The 22,172-nt window shown below is 40.5% G+C and overlaps 2 protein-coding genes across 2 annotated transcripts; both read right to left on the reverse strand.

Moving 5' to 3' along the window:
• Positions 1 to 333: 333 nt before the first annotated feature.
• On the reverse strand, positions 334 to 2,968 carry LOC121842815 (negative elongation factor E-like; the record flags this gene model as incomplete). Its single annotated transcript, XM_042312569.1, has 3 exons — positions 2,367 to 2,968; positions 564 to 975; positions 334 to 464 (listed from the first exon to the last, which is right to left on the reverse strand). Coding segments are annotated over exons 2-3 (521 nt in total), but the record flags the coding sequence as incomplete, so codon positions are not given.
• An 8,798-nt stretch (positions 2,969 to 11,766) lies between these two features.
• On the reverse strand, positions 11,767 to 18,612 carry LOC121842816 (SH3 domain-binding glutamic acid-rich-like protein 3). Its single transcript, XM_042312570.1, has 3 exons — positions 18,456 to 18,612; positions 16,303 to 16,470; positions 11,767 to 11,838 (listed from the first exon to the last, which is right to left on the reverse strand). The coding sequence occupies exons 1-3, from the start codon at positions 18,498 to 18,500 to the stop codon at positions 11,776 to 11,778; spliced, it is 276 nt and encodes a 91-aa protein (XP_042168504.1). The 5' UTR covers positions 18,501 to 18,612; the 3' UTR covers positions 11,767 to 11,775.
• Between the last annotated feature and the right edge of the window lie 3,560 nt (positions 18,613 to 22,172).

A 22,172-nucleotide genomic window follows, 5' to 3' on the forward strand; every position in this document is an offset into this window, starting at 1 on the left:
TAACAACTAGGACATCTCTGTTACAACTACATAACAACTAGGACATCTCTATGTGTTACAACTACATAACAACTAGGACATCTCTGTTACAACTACATAACAACTAGGACATCTCTGTTACAATTACATAACAACTAGGACATCTCTGTTACAACTACATAACAACTAGGACATCTCTGTTACACCTACATAACAACTAGGACATCTCTGTTACACCTACATAACAAGTTACACCTTAGAGTAGTACAGAGACCACATTTGAAGTGTGCTAGCGAGCTACACTGCTATCTACTGGAGACATTGCGTGGGTGGGTGGGTGTGAGTGTACAGTACCTGTTTGGTGCGGGTACAGAGACCCTCTTGGTGTTGGTGGGTGTGGGTGTACAGTAACTGTTTGGTGCGGGTACAGAGACCCTCTTGGTGTTGGTGGGTGTGGGTGTATAGTACCTGTTTTGTGTAGAGGACTGCTGGAGACATTGAGTGGGTGGGTGTGGGTGTACAGTACCTGTTTTGTGTAGAGGACTGCTGGAGACATTGAGTGGGTGGGTGTGGGTTTACAGTACCTGTTTTGTGTAGAGGACTGCTGGAGACCCTCTTGGCGCGAGGTCCCTTTCTGCGAGGGCTGGGGAGGGCGTACGGGAGTAGGGCGACAGCGTGTGTTCCGAGGGTGTTAGGTTCTCGTAGTCCTCAGAGTAGAAAGAGCTGCTCCTCCGATGCTCTCTGTCTGACATGCGGTCCCGGTCCGGATCCACTTCCTGTGTCCGTGTCTTAGCCTGGTCCCCAGCACAGCTGTCCCTCTCATCTCTTTCTCCGTCCCGACTCTTGTCCCGTTTCAGAGTTCGTACCGACGCCTTGGAACCTTTCCCAGCCGTGCTCCTGCTGCGGGACTGACGACTCTGGCGCTCTGCATCTCGGTTGTCCTCGTAAGGGTGAGGAATGTTCTCCGTATCCATGTGGTCCCTCTGACAGGAGATTCTTCATGGATAAGATGGATACACAGAAGAAGTCATCCGATTTGTCCTATTACACTGTATCACTGACTGTGTAGGCTCCCTACCTACAGATTTGTACCTTGTCAGCTCGGGAGTTTGAACTTGCAACCTTACGTTTACTAGTCCAACGCTCTAACCACTAGGCTACCCTGCCTCCCCAGGGTAGCCTATTTCACATTAATGCAATTCAGGAGGACAACATTTTTGGACAGGTCTGAGAAGCTTTCACATCTTACTTAAAAAAACATGTATGTAACCTTTATTTAACTGGGCAAGTCAGTTCTTATTTACAATGATGGCCTCCACCGGCCAAACCCGGGAGATGCTGGGCCAACTGTGCTCCGCCCTATGGGACTCCCAATCAAGGCCTACCCCGGCCAAACCCGGAAGATGCTGGGCCAGCTGTGCTCCGCCCTATGGGACTCCCAATCAAGGCCGATTGTGATACAGCCTGGATTCGAACCAGGGTGTCTGTAGTGACATCTCTAGCACTGAGATGCAGTGCCTTAGAACGCTGCGATGTTCAAATCAAATACAAGAATAGGAATAAAGTGACAGATTGTACAGTAGCAGTTGCGTGTGATGAGTCCAACAAAGGTTAGCGCAAACAAACGTTTTGAACAAAAAATGGTGTTTCTATTGGACAAATTCAGGTAGGTCCTGCCCCGTTTAGTTCTGTTTACACTCTGTTTGCTTCCGTTTGGTAAAGAGTAAACCGTAAACGCACAGATATTTCACTGGATTTATAAATATGAAGCATCCGGTTAGCGTTTCCGCTCACTACCAAATTTGGTAGTTAGAGGAAGCCCACTGGCGGGCAGTGGGAGAAGATGGAACAAGATAGATTTTGTCCGATATTCTGCAAATCTTCTCATCAATTAAAACATTTGATCTCAATGCAGCTTTCTGTTACCAAAACTAAAATATGCTATGAACAGAACGGACTAAGTTTTGTAGACTTCACCCTTTTGTAAAAACATTAAAAAAAAATGTTTTTTAAATCAAGCTGTTTATAAAGGAGTGCAAAAGCGAGTTAAGTTATTGCATTACGCGCACATCAAAGAGTTATGCGTTTCCTGACGGAGATATGCAGATGTATACTAGACTGCGTCAATAAAGATATCCCCAGCGGGTGTTTCGCTTAGCAAGCCAACTTCTTGCTTCTTCTGGCCACTATGACTCATTAGTTCCCATTGGAAACGATAGACTGTGGTCTATCTTGGCTTAGTTATAAAAGCCTTTCCGTTGCAAAACGTAAATCCCCAGCTACCCCCCTACATCACCAGGTTTAATCAACATTTATTTGAGTCGATTTGCTATTTGTTTAGGCTCATTTTAAATGTAAAAGTTTGGAAAGAGGCATTATCAACCCACCTCGTTTAGATGAACCTTGGCGTCACGTCTCCGTGACTTCTCTCCTTTCGCGGGATGGTCTCTTGTCTGGTCAACTTGGTAGCTGACTAGTCTAGATAACTAGCTATTTGTCTTGCTGACTAGTCTAGATAACTAGCTATTTGTCTTGCTGACTAGTCTAGATAACTAGCTATTTGTCTTGCTGACTAGTCTAGATAACTAGCTATTTGTCTTGCTGACTAGTCTAGATAACTAGCTATTTGTCTTGCTGACTAGTCTAGATAACTAGCTATTTGTCTTGCTGACTAGTCTAGATAACTAGCTATTTGTCTTGCTGACTAGTCTAGATAACTAGCTATTTGTCTTGCTGACTAGTCTAGATAACTAGCTATTTGTCTTGCTGACTAGTCTAGATAACTAGCTATTTGTCTTGCTAACCTAGCACCGTTCGTTAGCTCCGAATAGCTAGTTATATAGCTAACGACGTTAGCTAAATTAGCAGTCTAGCTAACAACAACAAAGCCTGTAACCTTAGTAACATTTAACCCTGCATTTATGCCAGAATATGTCCATGGCTCTTTAGCTATCTATTTAGGATATGGGTCATTTACTGTCCTCTAATCTAATTTTGGGGAGATCTACTAAAAACTAGCTAGGGGATAGGCACCGCTACATGACAGACTCCACGCCTGGCCCCTTTCGGTCGGTCCGCTCTGGTCACTGTGACGCGGCGCCATGGCAACCCTCCGGTACCGCTTCACGGTGTAGTTCCAGAGTTGCGCCACAGAGAGACGCTGTGACCACTTGTTGCATGAACCCAGATAAGAGATTATACAGATTATTTCATTCCGGGAACCGAAGGGATTCATTCATCCTGATATATTTGCATGTAAAAAAATTTTTTTTTAAATAGAGTGGATTTTTTGCAATGGTCATAAACTGTACACACATCACAAAACGGAGAATAAATCGGAGGAAAAGGTGAATTATTGTGAGTGCATGTAAAAATAAAATAAAAAAAGAGTGGATTTTTTGCAATGGTCATAAACTGTACACACATCACAAAACGGAGAATAAATCGGAGGAAAAGGTGAATTATTGTGAGTGCAGCAGAACTCTTTTTGGGGTCTCGATGAGTTTACAGCAGAGGCAAAAACATCATGTCAAAGGATGTGACTTGAATTTCAATGTGACTTTTTTTTATTGTATGTGTCTGTTTTTATATTGTGGATTTTTTGTTCTTCTATAGTTTACCAACACATACAGTAGGTAGCGGCATGCACCTCAAATCAAAGTTTATTTGTCACGTGCGCCGAATACAACAGGTGTAGTAGACCTTACAGTGAAATGCTTACTTACAGGCTCTAACCAACAGTGCAAAAAAGGTATTAGGTATTAGGTGAACAATAGGTAAGTACAAAAATAAAAACAAGAGAAAAAAGACTGTGAAAAATAGTAGTGCAAGGCTATATACAGTAGAGAGGCTATGTACAGTAGAGAGGCTATAAACAGTAGAGAGGCTATATACAGTAGAGAGGCTATATACAGTAGAGAGGCTATAAACAGTAGAGAGGCTATATACAGTAGAGAGGCTATAAACAGTAGAGAGGCTATATACAGTAGAGAGGCTATATACAGTAGAGAGGCTATATACAGTAGAGAGGCTATATACAGTAGAGAGGCTATAAACAGTAGAGAGGCTATAAACAGTAGAGAGGCTATAAACAGTAGAGAGGCTATAAACAGTAGAGAGGCTATAAACAGTAGAGAGGCTATAAACAGTAGAGAGGCTATAAACAGTAGAGAGGCTATAAACAGTAGAGAGGCTATATACAGTAGAGAGGCTATAAACAGTAGAGAGGCTATATACAGTAGAGAGGCTATAAACAGTAGAGAGGCTATATACAGTAGAGAGGCTATAAACAGTAGAGAGGCTATATACAGTAGAGAGGCTATAAACAGTAGAGAGGCTATAAACAGTAGAGAGGCTATAAACAGTAGAGAGGCTATATACAGTAGAGAGGCTATATACAGTAGAGAGGCTATAAACAGTAGAGAGGCTATATACAGTAGAGAGGCTATAAACAGTAGAGAGGCTATATACAGTAGAGAGGCTATAAACAGTAGAGAGGCTATATACAGTAGAGAGGCTATAAACAGTAGGGAGGCTATGCACAGTAGAGAGGCTATATACAGTAGAGTGGCTATAAACAGTAGAGAGGCTATAAACAGTAGAGAGGCTATAAACAGTAGAGAGGCTATGCACAGTAGAGAGGCTATATACAGTAGAGAGGCTATATACAGTAGAGAGGCTATAAACAGTAGAGAGGCTATAAACAGTAGAGAGGCTATGCACAGTAGAGAGGCTATAAACAGTAGAGAGGCTATATACAGTAGAGAGGATATATACAGTAGAGAGACTATATACAGTAGAGAGGCTATATACAGTAGAGAGGCTATATACAGTAGAGAGGCTATATACAGTAGAGAGGCTATATACAGTAGAGAGGATATATACAGTAGAGAGGCTATAAACAGTAGAGAGGCTATATACAGTAGAGAGGCTATAAACAGTAGAGAGGCTATAAACAGTAGAGAGGCTATAAACAGTAGAGAGGCTATATACAGTAGAGGCTATAAACAGTAGAGAGGCTATAAACAGTAGAGAGGCTATAAACAGTAGAGAGGCTATATACAGTAGAGAGGCTATGCACAGTAGAGAGGCTATGCACAGTAGAGAGGCTATAAACAGTAGAGAGGCTATAAACAGTAGAGAGGCTATGTACAGTAGAGAGGCTATAAACAGTAGAGAGGCTATAAACAGTAGAGAGGCTATATACAGTAGAGAGGCTATGCACAGTAGAGAGGCTATGCACAGTAGAGAGGCTATAAACAGTAGAGAGGCTATGCACAGTAGAGAGGCTATGCACAGTAGAGAGGCTATATACAGTAGAGAGGCTATAAACAGTAGAGAGGCTATATACAGTAGAGGGGCTATAAACAGTAGAGAGGCTATAAACAGTAGAGAGGCTATATACAGTAGAGAGGCTATATACAGTAGAGAGGCTATAAACAGTAGAGAGGCTATGTACAGTAGAGAGGTTATATACAGTAGAGAGGCTATAAACAGTAGAGAGGCTATAAACAGTAGAGAGGCTATGTACAGTAGAGAGGCTATAAACAGTAGAGAGGCTATGTACAGTAGAGAGGCTATAAACAGTAGAGAGGCTATATACAGTAGAGGCTATAAACAGTAGAGAGGCTATGTACAGTAGAGAGGCTATAAACAGTAGAGAGGCTATGTACAGTAGAGAGGCTATAAACAGTAGAGAGGCTATGTACAGTAGAGAGGCTATAAACAGTAGAGAGGGTATATACAGTAGAGAGGCTATAAACAGTAGAGAGGCTATAAACAGTAGAGAGACTATATACAGTAGAGAGGCTATATACAGTAGAGAGGCTATATACAGTAGAGAGGCTATATACAGTAGAGAGGCTATATACAGTAGAGAGGTTATATACAGTAGAGAGGCTATATACAGTAGAGAGGCTATATACAGTAGAGAGGCTATATACAGTAGAGAGGCTATATACAGTAGAGAGGCTATATACAGTAGAGAGGTTATATACAGTAGAGAGGCTATAAACAGTAGAGAGGCTATATACAGTAGAGAGGCTATATACAGTAGAGAGGCTATATACAGTAGAGAGGCTATATACAGTAGAGAGGCTATATACAGTAGAGAGGGTATATACAGTAGAGAGGCTATATACAGTAGAGAGGCTATATACAGTAGAGAGGGTATATACAGTAGAGAGGCTATATACAGTAGAGAGGCTATATACAGTAGAGAGGATATATACAGTAGAGAGGCTATATACAGTAGAGAGGCTATATACAGTAGAGAGGCTATATACAGTAGAGAGGCTATATACAGTAGAGAGGGTATATACAGTAGAGAGGCTATATACAGTAGAGAGGCTATATACAGTAGAGAGGCTATATACAGTAGAGTGGCTATATACAGTAGAGAGGCTATATACAGTAGAGTGGCTATATACAGTAGAGGCTATATACAGTAGAGAGGGTATATACAGTAGAGAGGCTATATACAGTAGAGAGGTTATATACAGTAGAGTGGCTATATACAGTAGAGAGGGTATATACAGTAGAGAGGCTATATACAGTAGAGAGGCTATATACAGTAGAGTGGCTATATACAGTAGAGAGGCTATATACAGTAGAGAGGCTATATACAGTAGAGAGGCTATATACAGTAGAGAGGCTATATACAGTAGAGAGGCTATATACAGTAGAGAGGCTATATACAGTAGAGAGGCTATATACAGTAGAGAGGCTATATACAGTAGAGAGGCTATATACAGTAGAGAGGCTATAAACAGTAGAGAGGCTATATACAGTAGAGAGGTTATATACAGTAGAGAGGCTATAAACAGTAGAGAGGCTATATACAGTAGAGAGGATATATACAGTAGAGAGACTATATACAGTAGAGAGGCTATATACAGTAGAGAGGCTATATACAGTAGAGAGGATATATACAGTAGAGAGGCTATATACAGTAGAGAGGCTATATACAGTAGAGAGGCTATATACAGTAGAGGCTATATACAGTACAGGCTATATACAGTAGAGAGGGTATATACAGTAGAGAGGCTATAACAGTAGAGAGGCTATATACATTAGAGAGGCTATATACAGTAGAGAGGCTATATACAGTAGAGAGGATATATACAGTAGAGAGGCTATATACAGTAGAGAGGCTATATACAGTAGAGAGACTATATACAGTAGAGAGGATATATACAGTAGAGAGGCCATATACAGTAGAGGCTATATACAGTAGAGAGGCTATATGCAGTAGAGAGGCTATATACAGTAGAGAGGATATATACAGTAGAGAGGCTATATACAATAGAGAGGCTATATACAGTAGAGAGGCTATATACAGTAGAGGGTATATACAGTAGAGAGGTTATATACAGTAGAGGGCTATATACAGTAGAGGGGCTATATACAGTAGAGGGCTACATACAGTAGAGGGATATATACAGTAGCAAGGCTATATACAGACACCTGTTAGTCAGGCTGATTGAGGTTGTATGTACATGTAGATATGGTTAAAGTGACGATGCACATATGATGAACAGAGAGTAGCAGTAGCGTAAAAGAGGGGTTGGTGGTTGGTGGGACACGATGCAGATAGCCCAGTTAGCCAATGTGTGGGGCACTGGTTGGTCAGGCCAATTGAGGTAGTATTTACATTAAAGTATAGTTAAAGTGACTATGCATATATGATAAACATAGAGTAGCAGCAATTTAAAATAGGGTTTGTGCAAATAGTCCGGGTAGCTATTTGATTACCTGTTCAGGAGTCTTATCGCTTGGGGGTAAAAACTGTTGAGATGCCTTTTTGTCCGTGACTTGGCACTCCGGTACAGTGTGCCATGCGGCAGTAGAGAGAGGAGGCTCTCTCGGTCCGAAGCACAGTTAGGTTTGGGTTGGTAACAGACTGATTGGTCGGCTGTTTGAGCCAGTGAAGGGTGCTTTGCTATTCTTGGGTAGAGGAATGTCTTTTACTTCCCTCCTGAGGGCTTGAGACACTTTCCTTTGGGCTTAGATTGAAGAGACGACAAATAGAAGTGGCAATATCATCCGCTGTCATTGTCTGTAATTTTGACAAATAAAATCCATTAAATACAGGTGTCACTGTATATAGACTTTATTTTTATTTTTTTCTACTGTATTATTGACTGTATGTTTGTTTTACTCCATGTGTAACTCTGTGCTGTATGTGTGGAACTTCTTTGCTTTATCTTGGCCAGGTCGCAGTTGTAAATGAGAACTTGTTCTCAACTGGCCTACCTGGTTAAATAAAGGGTTAGGGTTATATAAATATAAATATCTGGTTAAATAAAGGGTTATATATATAAATACCTGGTTAAAGAAAGGGTTATATATATAAATACCTGGTTAAATAAAGGGTTATATATATAAATACCTGGTTAAATAAAGGGTTATATATATAAATACCTGGTTAAATAAAGGGTTAGGGTTATATATATAAATACCTGGTTAAATAAAGGGTTATATATATAAATACCTGGTTAAATAAAGGGTTAGGGTTATATATATTAATACCTGGTTAAATAAAGGGTTATATATATAAATACCTGGTTAAATAAAGGGTTATATATATAAATACCTGGTTAAATAAAGGGTTAGGGTTATATATATAAATACCTGGTTAAATAAAGGGTTATATATATAAATACCTGGTTAAATAAAGGGTTAGGGTTATATATATAAATACCTGGTTAAATAAAGGGTTATATATATATAAATACCTGGTTAAATAAAGGGTTATATATATAAATACCTGGTTAAATAAAGGGTTATATATATAAATACCTGGTTAAATAAAGGGTTATATATATAAATACCTGGTTAAATAAAGGGTTATATATATAAATACCTGGTTAAAATAAAGGGTTAGGGTTATATATATAAATACCTGGTTAAATAAAGGGTTAGGGTTATATATATAAATACCTGGTTAAATAAAGGGTTAGAGTTATATATATAAATACCTGGTTAAATAAAGGGTTAGGGTTATATATATAAATACCTGGTTAAATAAAGGGCTAGGGTTATATATATATAAATACCTGGTTAAATAAAGGGTTAGGGTTATATATATAAATACCTGGTTAAATGGTTATATATATAAATACCTGGTTAAATAAAGGGTTATATATATAAATACCTGGTTAAATAAAGGGTTATATATATAAATACCTGGTTAAATAAAGGGTTATATATATAAATACCTGGTTAAATAAAGGGTTATATATATAAATACCTGGTTAAATAAAGGGTTATATATATAAATACCTGGTTAAATAAAGGGTTATATATATAAATACCTGGTTAAAATAAAGGGTTAGGGTTATATATATAAATACCTGGTTAAATAAAGGGTTAGGGTTATATATATAAATACCTGGTTAAATAAAGGGTTAGAGTTATATATATAAATACCTGGTTAAATAAAGGGTTAGGGTTATATATATAAATACCTGGTTAAATAAAGGGCTAGGGTTATATATATATAAATACCTGGTTAAATAAAGGGTTAGGGTTATATATATAAATACCTGGTTAAATAAAGGGTTATATATATAAATACCTGGTTAAATAAAGGGTTATATATATATAAATACCTGGTTAAATAAAGGGCTAGGGTTATATATATATAAATACCTGGTTAAATAAAGGGTTAGGGTTATATATATAAATACCTGGTTAAATAAAGGGTTATATATATATAAATACCTGGTTAAATAAAGGGTTATATATATATAAATACCTGGTTAAATAAAGGGTTATATATATATATATAAATACCTGGTTAAATAAAGGGTTAGGGTTATATATATAAATACCTGGTTAAATAAAGGGTTAGGGTTATATATATAAATACCTGGTTAAATAAAGGGTTAGGGTTATATATATACATACCTGGTTAAATAAAGGGTTAGGGTTATATGTATAAATACCTGGTTAAATAAAGGGTTATATATATAAATACCTGGTTAAATAAAGGTGAAATTAAAACAAATATTAATTTTTAAAATCCATCCAAGTTGTCAGACTTGGATTGTCATTGTTGATAGATTTAAAAAAAATGTTTTTACCTCTTCCACACTTACTTTACAGAATTCAAAATTACAATGCAATGTATTTCATCATTTGGTCAGTTATGCATGGAAGTGTAGGTTCAGAATTTGTTGTTGTGTGTGTGTGTAATTATGATTCCTGCTGATATGTATTATTGATTATGTTAAGAGATTTGACTTACATGAGAGGACTACTACAAATAACATAATAACATTGTAACAATGATAAATAACACAATAAGAAATATATGAATACTTTTATTTTGTTAAACAAGACAATGGTTTTACATTCAGAAAGCCTTCACACCCCTTAACTTGTGAGATGTGTCCCTGGCTTACACACAATGCCCCATTTTAAAGTAGAATTATGTTGTTGTTGTTTTTTTACATGTTTACAAATCAATAAAAAATGAAAAGCTGAAATGAGTCAAGTATTCAATCCCATTGTTATGGCGAGCCTAAATAAATTCAGGAGTAAATATTTGCTTAACAAGTCTCATAAGTTGCATGTACTCGCTCTGTGTGCAATGATAGTGTTTAAAAATGCAGACATTGAATATTCCTCGAGCATGGTGAAGTTATTAATTACACTTTGGATGGTGTATCAATACACCCAGTCACTACAAAGATAAAGGCGTCCTTCCTAACTCAGTTGCCGGAGAGGAAGGAAACCCCTCAGGGATTTCACCATGAGGCCAATGGTGACTTTAAAACAGTTACAGAGTTTACTGGCTGTTGTAGGAGAAAACTGAGGATGGATCAACAACATTGTAGTTACTCCACAATACTAACCTAAATGACAGAGTTAATAGAAGGAAGCCTGTACAAAATAAAAATATTCCAAAACATGCTTCCTGTTTGCAACTAAAGTAAAATTGCAAAAAATTTGGCAAAGACATTCACTTTATGTCCTGAATACAAAGTGTTATGTTTGTGGCAAATTCAACACAACACTGAGCACCACTCTTCATATTTTCAAGCATGGTGGTGGCTGCATCATGTTATTGGTATGCTTGTCATTGGCAAGGACTAGGGAGATTTTAGGATCAAAGAAACAGAATAGAGCTAAGCACAGGCAAAATCCTAGAGGAAAACCTGGTTCAGTCTGCTTTCCAATCGACACTGGGAGATGAATTCACCTTTTCAGCAGGACAATAACCTAAAACACAAGGCCAAATCTACACTGTAGTTGCTTACCAAGACTACACTGAATATTCCTGAGTGGCCTAGTTACAGTTTTGACTTAAATTAGCTTGAAAATCTATGGCAAGACTTGGTAATGGCTGTCTAGCTAACTTGACTAGCTCTTAGAGACATCCAGGGAGACTCAGCGCTCTTAGAGACATCCAGGGAGACTCAGAGCTCTTAGAGACATCCAGGGAGACTCAGAGCTCTTAGAGACATCCAGGAGACTCAGAGCTCTTAGAGACATCCAGGGAGACGCAGAGCTCTTAGAGACATCCAGGGAGACTCAGAGCTCTTAGAGACATCCATGGAGACTCAGAGCTGTACACGCTGCCTAAGGTGATTCTAACATGTATTGACTCAGGGGTGTGAATACCTATGTAAATTTGATATTTCTGTATTTCATTTTAAATAAATTTGCAAACATTTTCAATCCATTTTGAATTCAGGCTGTAACACAACACAATGGGGAATAAGTCATGGGGTGTGAATACTTTCTGAAGTGGAGGGGAGAGTCTTCTGGCAGGTGATCTTCCTCTGTCTGTTACAGCTTAAAGAAGGCCTCTGCTTTTCCAGTCTCCACCGCCTCATAAAACACAGAGAAGTCCTGCAGAGCGAGAGAGATGAGGGAGAGAGAGAGAGGGGCAGAGAGAGAGATGAGAGATGGGGCGGAGAGAATGATGAGAGATGGGGAGAAAGGGGTGCAGAGAGATGAGAGATGGGGGAGAGAGAGATGAGAGATGAGGGAGAGAGAGTGATGAGAGATGGGAGAGAGCGGGGAGAGATGAGAGTAGAGTGAGAGATGAGAGATGGGGGCAGAGAGAGCGATGAGAGATGGGGGAGAGAGAGATGAGAGATGAGGCAGAAAGAATGATGAGAGATGGGAGAGAGCGAGGACAGATGGGGAGAGAGGGCAGAGAGAGCAATGAGAGATGGGGGAGAGAGGGCAGAGAGAGCAATGAGAGATGGGGGAGAGAGAAGGCAGAGAGAGCAATGAGAGATGGGGGAGAGAGGGCAGAGAGAGCAATGAGAGATGGGGAGAGAGAAGGCAGAGAGAGCAATGAGAGATGGGGGAGAGAGAAGGCAGAGAGAGCAATGAGAGATGGGGGGAGAGAGGGCAGAGAGAGTGATGAGAGAGAGGAGGGAGAGGAGAAAAACATCAGTTGGATAGGGAGGGAGAGCGTGAGAGCTGTGTTTGTGTTTCACTGATTCTGAGTAATACTGATGCAAATAGATGGAAATGGGATTTGGACACATGAACAAACAACGCTTTAAACACAATAACAGCATCACAGACCGACAGGACCAGCTACGATAAACCCCCAACAACAACATGGCACAGTATTGGTCTACAATCAGAGGTTAATTTCTTCTTCGTTCAGTTAAACGGCAGGGCCAGACACAGTGACGCACCGCCAGGTCTGAGCAAGTCCCTGCCATGGCTTAGGACGTGTTCATATGCTATCTGGGGAGTGGGGACCCCCCTGTACCCCCTGTCTTGCGGGGGCTGCTGGTGTGTGAGGGTACGCCAGTGACCATGAAGTCCACCCCAATAGGAAGGATGTTTGCCGTACCGTGGTTACATGAAGGTTTTCAAGTGGCCGTGCCACACCCTGCTGTGGTGGAATTCCAATGCTGCCTGAACGAGAATTACTGGTGTGTGTGTGTGTGTGTGTGTGTGTGTGTGTGTGTGTGTGTGTGTGTGTGTGTGTGTGTGTGTGTGTGTGTGTGTGTGTTGACTTAAAGCTGTGGGCGTTGTGCAGCCTGAGTAATGATTAGATTTTGGTCCACACCCAGGCTGCATTCCAAATGGCTCCTTATAATCAGAGTAGTCTAGTCAGTATCTCTAGCCAGTAGTCTGGTCAGTAGTCTAGTCAGTATCTCTGGTCAGTAGTCTGGTCAGTATCTCTAGTCAGTATCTCTGGTCAGTAGTCTAGTCAGTATCTCTAGTCAGTATCTCTAGTCAGTATCTCTAGTCAGTATCTCTGGTCAGTAGTCTGGTCAGTATCTCTAGTCAGTAGTCTGGTCAGTATCTCTAGTCAGTAGTCTCTAGTCAGTATCTCTAGTCAGCATCTCTAGTCAGTAGTCTAGTCAGTAGTCTAGTCAGTAGTCTAGTCAGTATCTCTGGTCAGTATCTCTAGTCAGTAGTCTAGTCAGTATCTCTGGTCAGTAGTCTGGTCAGTATCTCTAGTCAGTGTCAGTAGTCAGTAGTCTAGTCAGTAGTCTGGTCAGTAGTCTGGTCAGTAGTCTGGTCAGTAGTCGGGTCAGTAGTCGGGTCAGTATCTCTAGTCAGTAGTCTAGTCAGTATCTCTAGTCAGTATCTCTAGTCAGTATCTCTAGTCAGTATCTCTAGTCAGTAGTCTAGTCAGTCTCTCTGGTCAGTAGTCTAGTCAGTATCTCTAGTCAGTAGTCTAGTCAGTATCTCTAGTCAGTAGTCTGGTCAGTATCTCTGGTCAGTAGTCTAGTCAGTAGTCTAGTCAGTAGTCTAGTCAGTATCTCTGGTCAGTATGTCTAGTCAGTAGTCTAGTCAGTAGTCTGGTCAGTATCTCTAGTCAGTGTCAGTAGTAAGTGTCAGTAGTCTAGTCAGTATCTCTAGTCAGTAGCTCTAGTCAGTAGTCTAGTCAGTAGTCTAGTCAGTAGTCTAGTCTGTAGCTCTAGTCAGTAGCTCTAGTCAGTAGCTCTAGTCAGTAGCTCTAGTCAGTAGCTCTAGTCTGTAGCTCTAGTCTGTAGCTCTAGTCAGTATCTCTAGTCAGTATCTCTAGTCAAACGTAGTGCACTACATAGGGAATAGGTTCAACCAGTCAGCCAGCAGAACCAGGATGTCCCACTGCAGGTGTAGGCTTTTGTTCCAGTATGACACTTATACACCTGATTGAAATGGTTCAAGGTCCACACTGAAGAACCTGATGAGTTGATTAAATGAAAATGGTGTTTCTGTATTCGGGTGGAACAAAATCTACAACCAGTATCTCTCCTGAACCAGTTCTTCTACAGAACCAGTATCTCTCCTGAACCAGTATCTCTACAGAACCAGTATCTCTCCTGAACCAGTATCTCTACAGAACCAGTATCTCTCCTGAACCAGTATCTCTCCTGAACCAGTATCTCTACAGAACCAGTATCTCTACAGAACCAGTATCTCTACAGAACCAGTATCTCTCCTGAACCAGTATCTCTCCTGAACCAGTATCTCTACAGAACCAGTATCTCTACAGAACCAGTATCTCTCCTGAACCAGTATCTCTCCTGAACCAGTATCTCTACAGAACCAGTATCTCTCCTGAACCAGTATCTCTACAGAACCAGTATCTCTCCTGAACCAGTATCTCTACAGAACCAGTATCTCTACAGAACCAGTATCTCTCCTGAACCAGTATCTCTCCTGAACCAGTATCTCTACAGAACCAGTATCTCTCCTGAACCAGTATCTCTACAGAACCAGTATCTCTCCTGAACCAGTATCTCTCCTGAACCAGTTCTTCTACAGAACCAGTATCTCTCCTGAACCAGTATCTCTACAGAACCAGTATCTCTCCTGAACCAGTATCTCTACAGAACCAGTATCTCTCCTGAACCAGTATCTCTACAGAACCAGTATCTCTACAGAACCAGTATCTCTACAGAACCAGTATCTCTACAGGACCAGTAGCTCTACAGGACCAGTAGCTCTACAGGACCAGTATCTCTACAGAACCAGTATCTCTACAGAACCAGTATCTCTACAGAACCAGTATCTCTACAGGACCAGTATCTCTACAGAACCAGTAGCTCTACAGAACCAGTAGCTCTACAGAACCAGTATCTCTACAGAACCAGTATCTCTACAGAACCAGTATCTCTACAGGACCAGTATCTCTACAGAACCAGTATCTCTACAGGACCAGTATCTCTACAGAACCAGTATCTCTACAGAACCAGTAGCTCTACAGAACCAGTATCTCTACAGAACCAGTATCTCTACAGAACCAGTATCTCTACAGGACCAGTATCTCTACAGAACCAGTAGCTCTACAGGACCAGTATCTCTACAGAACCAGTATCTCTACAGAACCAGTTCTTCTACAGAACCAGTATCTCTCCTGAACCAGTATCTCTCCTGAACCAGTTCTTCTACAGAACCAGTATCTCTCCTGAACCAGTATCTCTCCTGAACCAGTTCTTCTACAGAACCAGTATCTCTCCTGAACCAGTAGCTCTACAGGACCAGTATCTCTACAGGACCAGTTCTTCTACAGAACCAGTATCTCTCCTGAACCAGTAGCTCTACAGGACCAGTATCTCTCCTGAACCAGTTCTTCTACAGAACCAGTATCTCTCCTGAACCAGTTCTTCTACAGAACCAGTATCTCTCCTGAACCAGTAGCTCTACAGGACCAGTATCTCTCCTGAACCAGTTCTTCTACAGAACCAGTAGCTCTACAGGACCAGTAGCTCTACAGGACCAGTAGCTCTACAGGACCAGTAGCTCTACAGGACCAGTATCTCTCCTGAACCAGTAGCTCTACAGAACCAGTATCTCTCCTGAACCAGTTCTTCTACAGAACCAGTATCTCTCCTGAACCAGTTCTTCTACAGAACCAGTATCTCTCCTGAACCAGTAGCTCTACAGGACCAGTAGCTCTACAGGACCAGTAGCTCTACAGGACCAGTATCTCTCCTGAACCAGTAGCTCTACAGAACCAGTATCTCTCCTGAACCAGTAGCTCTACAGAACCAGTAGCTCTACAGAACCAGTAGCTCTACAGAACCAGTAGCTCTACAGAACCAGTAGCTCTACAGAACCAGTAGCTCTACAGGACCAGTAGCTCTACAGGACCAGTAGCTCTTCAGGACCAGTAGCTCTTCAGGACCAGTAGCTCTACAGAACCAGTAGCTCTACAGAACTAGTAGCTCTCCTGAACCAGAGAAGCTAGAACTGCTCCCCAAATGTGTACCTACTCCTTACTTGGTGCTATTGACCAGGGCCCACACATACACAATAGGCTCCCTGGTCAAAAGTAGTGGACTATATTGGAAACGGGGCCATTTCGAATTCAGCCCTGGCCTTGTGCTAGCGGTCTTCTAGACTCACCCCGCAGTAGACGTCCTTGTTGAAGACCTGTGGTGGCAGAGCGGCGGGGTTTCCCGTCTTCTTCCTCATCTCCTCTTTGATCTCTGACCCCTGGGTGATGTCCACCGCCTGGTACTTGATCTTCTTAGAGTCCAGGAAGGAGAAGATCTGGCTCTGCTGTTGCTTTAGCTGACGGGATGGGAACAGTAGAAATAATATAGAACAGTAGTGATACTTATAATATTTTGTCATATGTATCATTTATTGATAACATTGTCTGCTTCCCAAATGACACCCTTATCCCTATAAAGTGCACTACTGTTGACCAGGACCCATAGGGGTGAATCAGAATCGCCTAGAGAAGGATATTGTAAAAAAAAAAAATGGAACAATCTATACTGTAGCGGTACAGTATAACTTAATATTCTGATTATAATAGATGTCGTAGTTTACTATATTACAATGATTACAGAGGTCGTAGTTTACTATATAACTTAATATTATAATGATTACAGAGGTCGTAGTTTACTATATAACTTAATATTATAATGATCACAGAGGTCATAGTTTACTATATAACTTAATATTCTACTGATCACAGAGGTCATAGTTTACTATATAACTTAATATTATAATGATTACAGAGGTCGTAGTTTACTATATAACTTAATATTCTACTGATCACAGAGGTCATAGTTTACTATATAACTTAATATTATAATGATTACAGAGGTCGTAGTTTACTATATAACTTAATATTATAATGATTACAGAGGTCGTAGTTTACTATATAACTTAATATTCTACTGATCACAGAGGTCATAGTTTACTATATAACTTAATATTATAATGATTACAGAGGTCGTAGTTTACTATATAACTTAATATTATAATGATTACAGAGGTCGTAGTTTACTATATAACTTAATATTATAATGATTACAGAGGTCGTAGTTTACTATATAACTTAATATTATAATGATTACAGAGGTCGTAGTTTACTATATGAGACAGTAAGAGCTCCACCACATTCATAGTGGAGCTCAGGGACGGTGTGACGGTATCTCAGATTACGGGTTCTGATCTAGGATCTGTCCATGTAATTTAATTCATTGCGTTGTGAAAAAGCACAACTGATTCTAAATCAGCACTTTTACTCTGAGACGCCTGATAGATAGCGTGACAGAGGCAGGCCGAGTCGGGAGTGGCGTGGTAGATGCAGCCAGGAAAACGTTTACATTTTAGTTATTTATCAGATTCTCTTGCCCAGAGCGGCTTCCTGTCATTCATCTTAAGCTAGCTAGGTAAGACAACCACAACTCATAGTCAGTACACAACTCTCGTCGATAAAGCAGCTAAGTCAGAGCTAGTAAGTCAGAGCTAAATAAGTCAGAGCTAATTAAACCAGAGCTAAGTAAGCCAGAGCTAGTAAGTCAGAGCTAAGTAAGCCAGAGCTAAGTAAGTCAGAGCTAAGTAAGCCAGAGCTAGTAAGCCAGAGCTAGTAAGTCAGAGCTAGTAAACCAGAGCTAAGTAAGTCAGAGCTAAGTAAGCCAGAGCTAAGTAAGCCAGAGCTAAGTAAGCCAGAGCTAGTAAGTCAGAGCTAGTAAACCAGAGCTAAGTAAGCCAGAGCTAAGTAAGTCAGAGCTAGTAAACCAGAGCTAAAGTAAGTCAGAGCTAGTAAGTCAGAGCTAGTAAGCCAGAGCTAGTAAGCCAGAGCTAAGTAAGCCAGAGCTAGTAAGCCAGAGCTAAGTAAGCCAGAGCTAGTAAGCCAGAGCTAGTAAGCCAGAGCTAAGTAAGCCAGAGCTAAGTAAGCCAGAGCTAGTAAGCCAGAGCTAGTAAGTCAGAGCTAGTAAGCCAGAGCTAGTAAGTCAGAGCTAGTAAACCAGAGCTAAGTAAGTCAGAGCTGGTAAGTCAGAGCTAAGTAAGCCAGAGCTAGTAAGCCAGAGCTAAGTAAGTCAGAGCTGGTAAGTCAGAGCTAAGTAAGCCAGAGCTAGTAAGCCAGAGCTAAGTAAATCAGAGGTATTAAGTCTGAGCTAGTAAGAGAAGTACAAGTGTTAGTCCAAGAAAGGTACAATTGATGTTCAGTTCTTCTTCTTTATATCCCTCAGCTACAGAGGCAGAGTGGTGAGGTGGATGCAGCCAGGTAAATGAATGAGACAGGTGAGAACACATACCTCTCTGGATCCGCTCACGCTGCTGAAATACACCACGATAGACATAATGCCTGATGATATATACTGCTACAAAATATCAATATAATATGATCCAGTGGAGAGTGTGTGTGGAGTGTAGACTGCTTCAAGGTGTTGCAGCAGACAAGGTGAACAGGTTTAAACATGGCTTACCTGTTGGCCACACCCCTGGCTGCCGACCACTCCTGTTATGTCTATTCCTTGCTATTGTCACACTACACTCACACTACACACACATTACACAAACACAGACCCAAGCACACACACGCATCACACAGAGACAGACAGACAGACGCATCACACACATAGACAGACACACATAGACAGACACACATAGACAGACACATAGATAGTCACACATAGACAGACACATAGATAGTCACACATAGACAGACACATATAGACAGACACATAGACAGACACACATAGATAGTCACACATAGATAGACACACATAGACAGACACATAGACAGACACACATAGATAGACACACATAGACAGACACATAGATAGTCACACATAGACAGACACACACACACACATAGATAGACACACATGCATCACACACAGACACACACACACAAAGAGAGAGAGAGAGAGAGAGAGATGCCAGTGAGCACCTCAGAGAATGTTTTGTCTTAGGTCTGAAGAGATGCAGATGGTGTATACAGTAGATATATGTCTTAGGTCTGAAGAGATGCAGACGCTGAATACAGTAGATACATGCAGCCTTCAGAAAAACCCTTTGGCTTTTGTCCACATTTTGTTGTTACAGCCTGAATTACATTGAGATGTTTTGTCACTACCCACAATACACCATGATGTCAAAAGTGACATTATGTTTTTACAAATTTGTACAAATTAAGTAATAATTTGTCAAGTCAAGTAATAAGTTGCATGGACTCATTCTGTGTGCAATAATAGTGTTTAACATGATTTTTGTAATGACTACCTCATCTCTGTACCCCATATTCAACCACAAAGATAAGGGAGGTGTCACACCCTGGCCATAGCGAGGCTTTTATTCTCTATGTTGGTTAGGCCAGGGTGTGACTAGGGTGGGCATTCTATGTTCATTTTCTATGTTTTCTATTTCTTTGTTGTTTGGCCGGTGTGGTTCTCAATCAGAGGCAGCTGTCTATCGTTGTCTCTGATTGAGAACCATATTTAGGTAGCTTTATCCCACTGGGTTTTTGTGGGTGGTTGTTTTCTGTTTTGTGTCTTTCTGCACCACCACAGAACTGTTTTGGTTTTTTTGTTCATTCTCTTTGTTATTTTTGTTAATCAGTGTTCAGTTCCAATAATAAAGATGAACATGTACCACGCTGCACCTTGGTCCTCCACTCCTTCCAACAGCCGTTACAGGAGGTTTTCCTATGCCTCACAAAGAAGGGCACCCATTGGTAGATGAGTAAAAAAAAAGCATGAGCCTGGTGAAGTTATTAATTACACTTTGGATGGTGTACCAATACACCCAATACACCTACAAAGATATAGGCGTCCTTCCTAACTCAGTTGCCAGAGAGGAAGGAAACCACTCAGGGTGGTTTCCACTTCATCATGAGGCCAGTAGTGACTTTAAAATAGTTACCGAGTTTAATGGCTGTGATAGGAGAAAACTGAGGATGGGACCAACAACATTGTAGTTACTCCACAATACTGACCTAAATGACAGAGTGAAAAGAAGGAAGCCTGTACAGAACAAAAATATTCCAAAACATGCATCCTGTTTGCAACAAGGCACTAAAGTAAAATTGCTAAAAATTTGGCAAAGCAATTAACATTTTTTGTACTTAATACAAAGTGTTATGTTTGGGGCAAATACAACACATTACTGAGTACCACTCTTCATATTTTTAAGCATAGTGGTGGTTGCATCATGTTATGGGTATGCTTGTAATCGTTAAGGACTGGGGAGTTTTTCAGGATACAACATAAACGGAATGGAGCTAAGCACAGGAAAAATCCTAGAGGAAAACCTGGTTCAGTCTGCTTTACTAATTTATTAATTCACCTTTCAGCAGGACAATAACCTAAAACACAAGGCCAAATCTACACTGGAGTTGCTTACCAAGAACACAGTGAATGTTCCTGAGTTGCCGAGTTACAGTTTTGACCTAAATCTTCTTGTAAATCTATGGCAAGACCAGAACGTGGCTGTTTAGTAATGATCAACAACCAATTTGCCAGAGCTTGAAGAATTTAGAAAATAATAATGGGCAGATATTGTACAATCCAGATGTGGAAATCTCTTTATCGACGTACCCAGAAACACCCACAGCTCTTAGAGACTGACCCAGGAAGACTCACAGCTCTTAGAGACTGACCCAGATAGACTCACAGCTCTTAGAGACGTACCCAGAAACACCCACAGCTCTTAGAGACTGACCCAGGAAGACTCACAGCTCTTAGAGACTGACCCAGATAGACTCACAGCTCTTAGAGACTGACCCAGAAAGACTCACAGCTCTTAGAGACGTACCCAGATAGACTCACAGCTCTTAGAGACGTACCCAGAAACACCCACAGCTCTTAGAGACGTACCCAGATAGACTCACAGCTCTTAGAGACGTACCCAGATAGACTCACAGCTCTTAGAGACGTGCCCAGAAACACCCACAGCTCTTAGAGACGTACCCAGATAGACTCACAGCTCTTAGAGACGTACCCAGGAAGACTCACAGCTCCTAGAGACGTACCCAGAAACACCCACAGCTCTTAGAGACGTACCCAGATAGACTCACAGCTCTTAGAGACATACCCAGAAACACCCACAGCTCTTAGAGACGTACCCAGATAGACTCACAGCTCTTAGAGACGTACCCAGGAAGACTCACAGCTCTTAGAGACGTACCCAGGAAGACTCACAGCTCCTAGAGACGTACCCAGATAGACTCACAGCTTTAATCGCTACCAAAGGTGATTCTAACATGTATTGACTCAGGGGTGTGAATACTTATGTAAATTCAATATTTCTGTATTTAATTTTCAATACATTTGCTAACATTTCTAAAAAAACATGTTTTCACTTTGTCATTATGGGGTATTGTGATGTCATTATGGGGTACTGTGATGTCATTATGGGGTATTGTGATGTCATTATGGGGTATTGTAATGTCATTATGGGGTATTGTGATGTCATTATGGGGTATTGTGATGTCATTATGGGGTATTGTGATTTCATTATGGGGTATTGTAATGTCATTATGGGGTATTGTAATGTCATTATGGGGTATTGTGATGTCATTATGGGGTATTGTAATGTCATTATGGGGTATTGTGATGTCATTATGGGGTATTGTGATGTCATTATGGGGTATTGTAATGTCATTATGGGGTATTGTAATGTCATTATGGGGTATTGTGATGTCATTATGGGGTATTGTAATGTCATTATGGGGTATTGTAATGTCATTATGGGGTATTGTGTCTAGATGTTTGAGAAAAAAACAAACCATTGAATCCATTTTTAATCCAGGCTGTAACAACAAAATGTGGAATAAGTCAAGGGGTATGAATACTTTCTGAAGGCCCTGTACATACTTACACTCAAAGTTCAGCATTCTGAAGAAACACGAGAATATGAATGTTACAATCATAGATTCTATGCAGTAAAAACATTCTAATGAATCTTAGCATTGGCTATGCCTGGCGGCACGAGATTAAATTAAATACCTGTCACACCCTGACCATAGTTTG

This window comes from Oncorhynchus tshawytscha, unplaced genomic scaffold (assembly GCF_018296145.1).
Source record: "Oncorhynchus tshawytscha isolate Ot180627B unplaced genomic scaffold, Otsh_v2.0 Un_contig_5341_pilon_pilon, whole genome shotgun sequence".
Taxonomy (NCBI): Eukaryota; Metazoa; Chordata; class Actinopteri; order Salmoniformes; family Salmonidae; genus Oncorhynchus; species Oncorhynchus tshawytscha.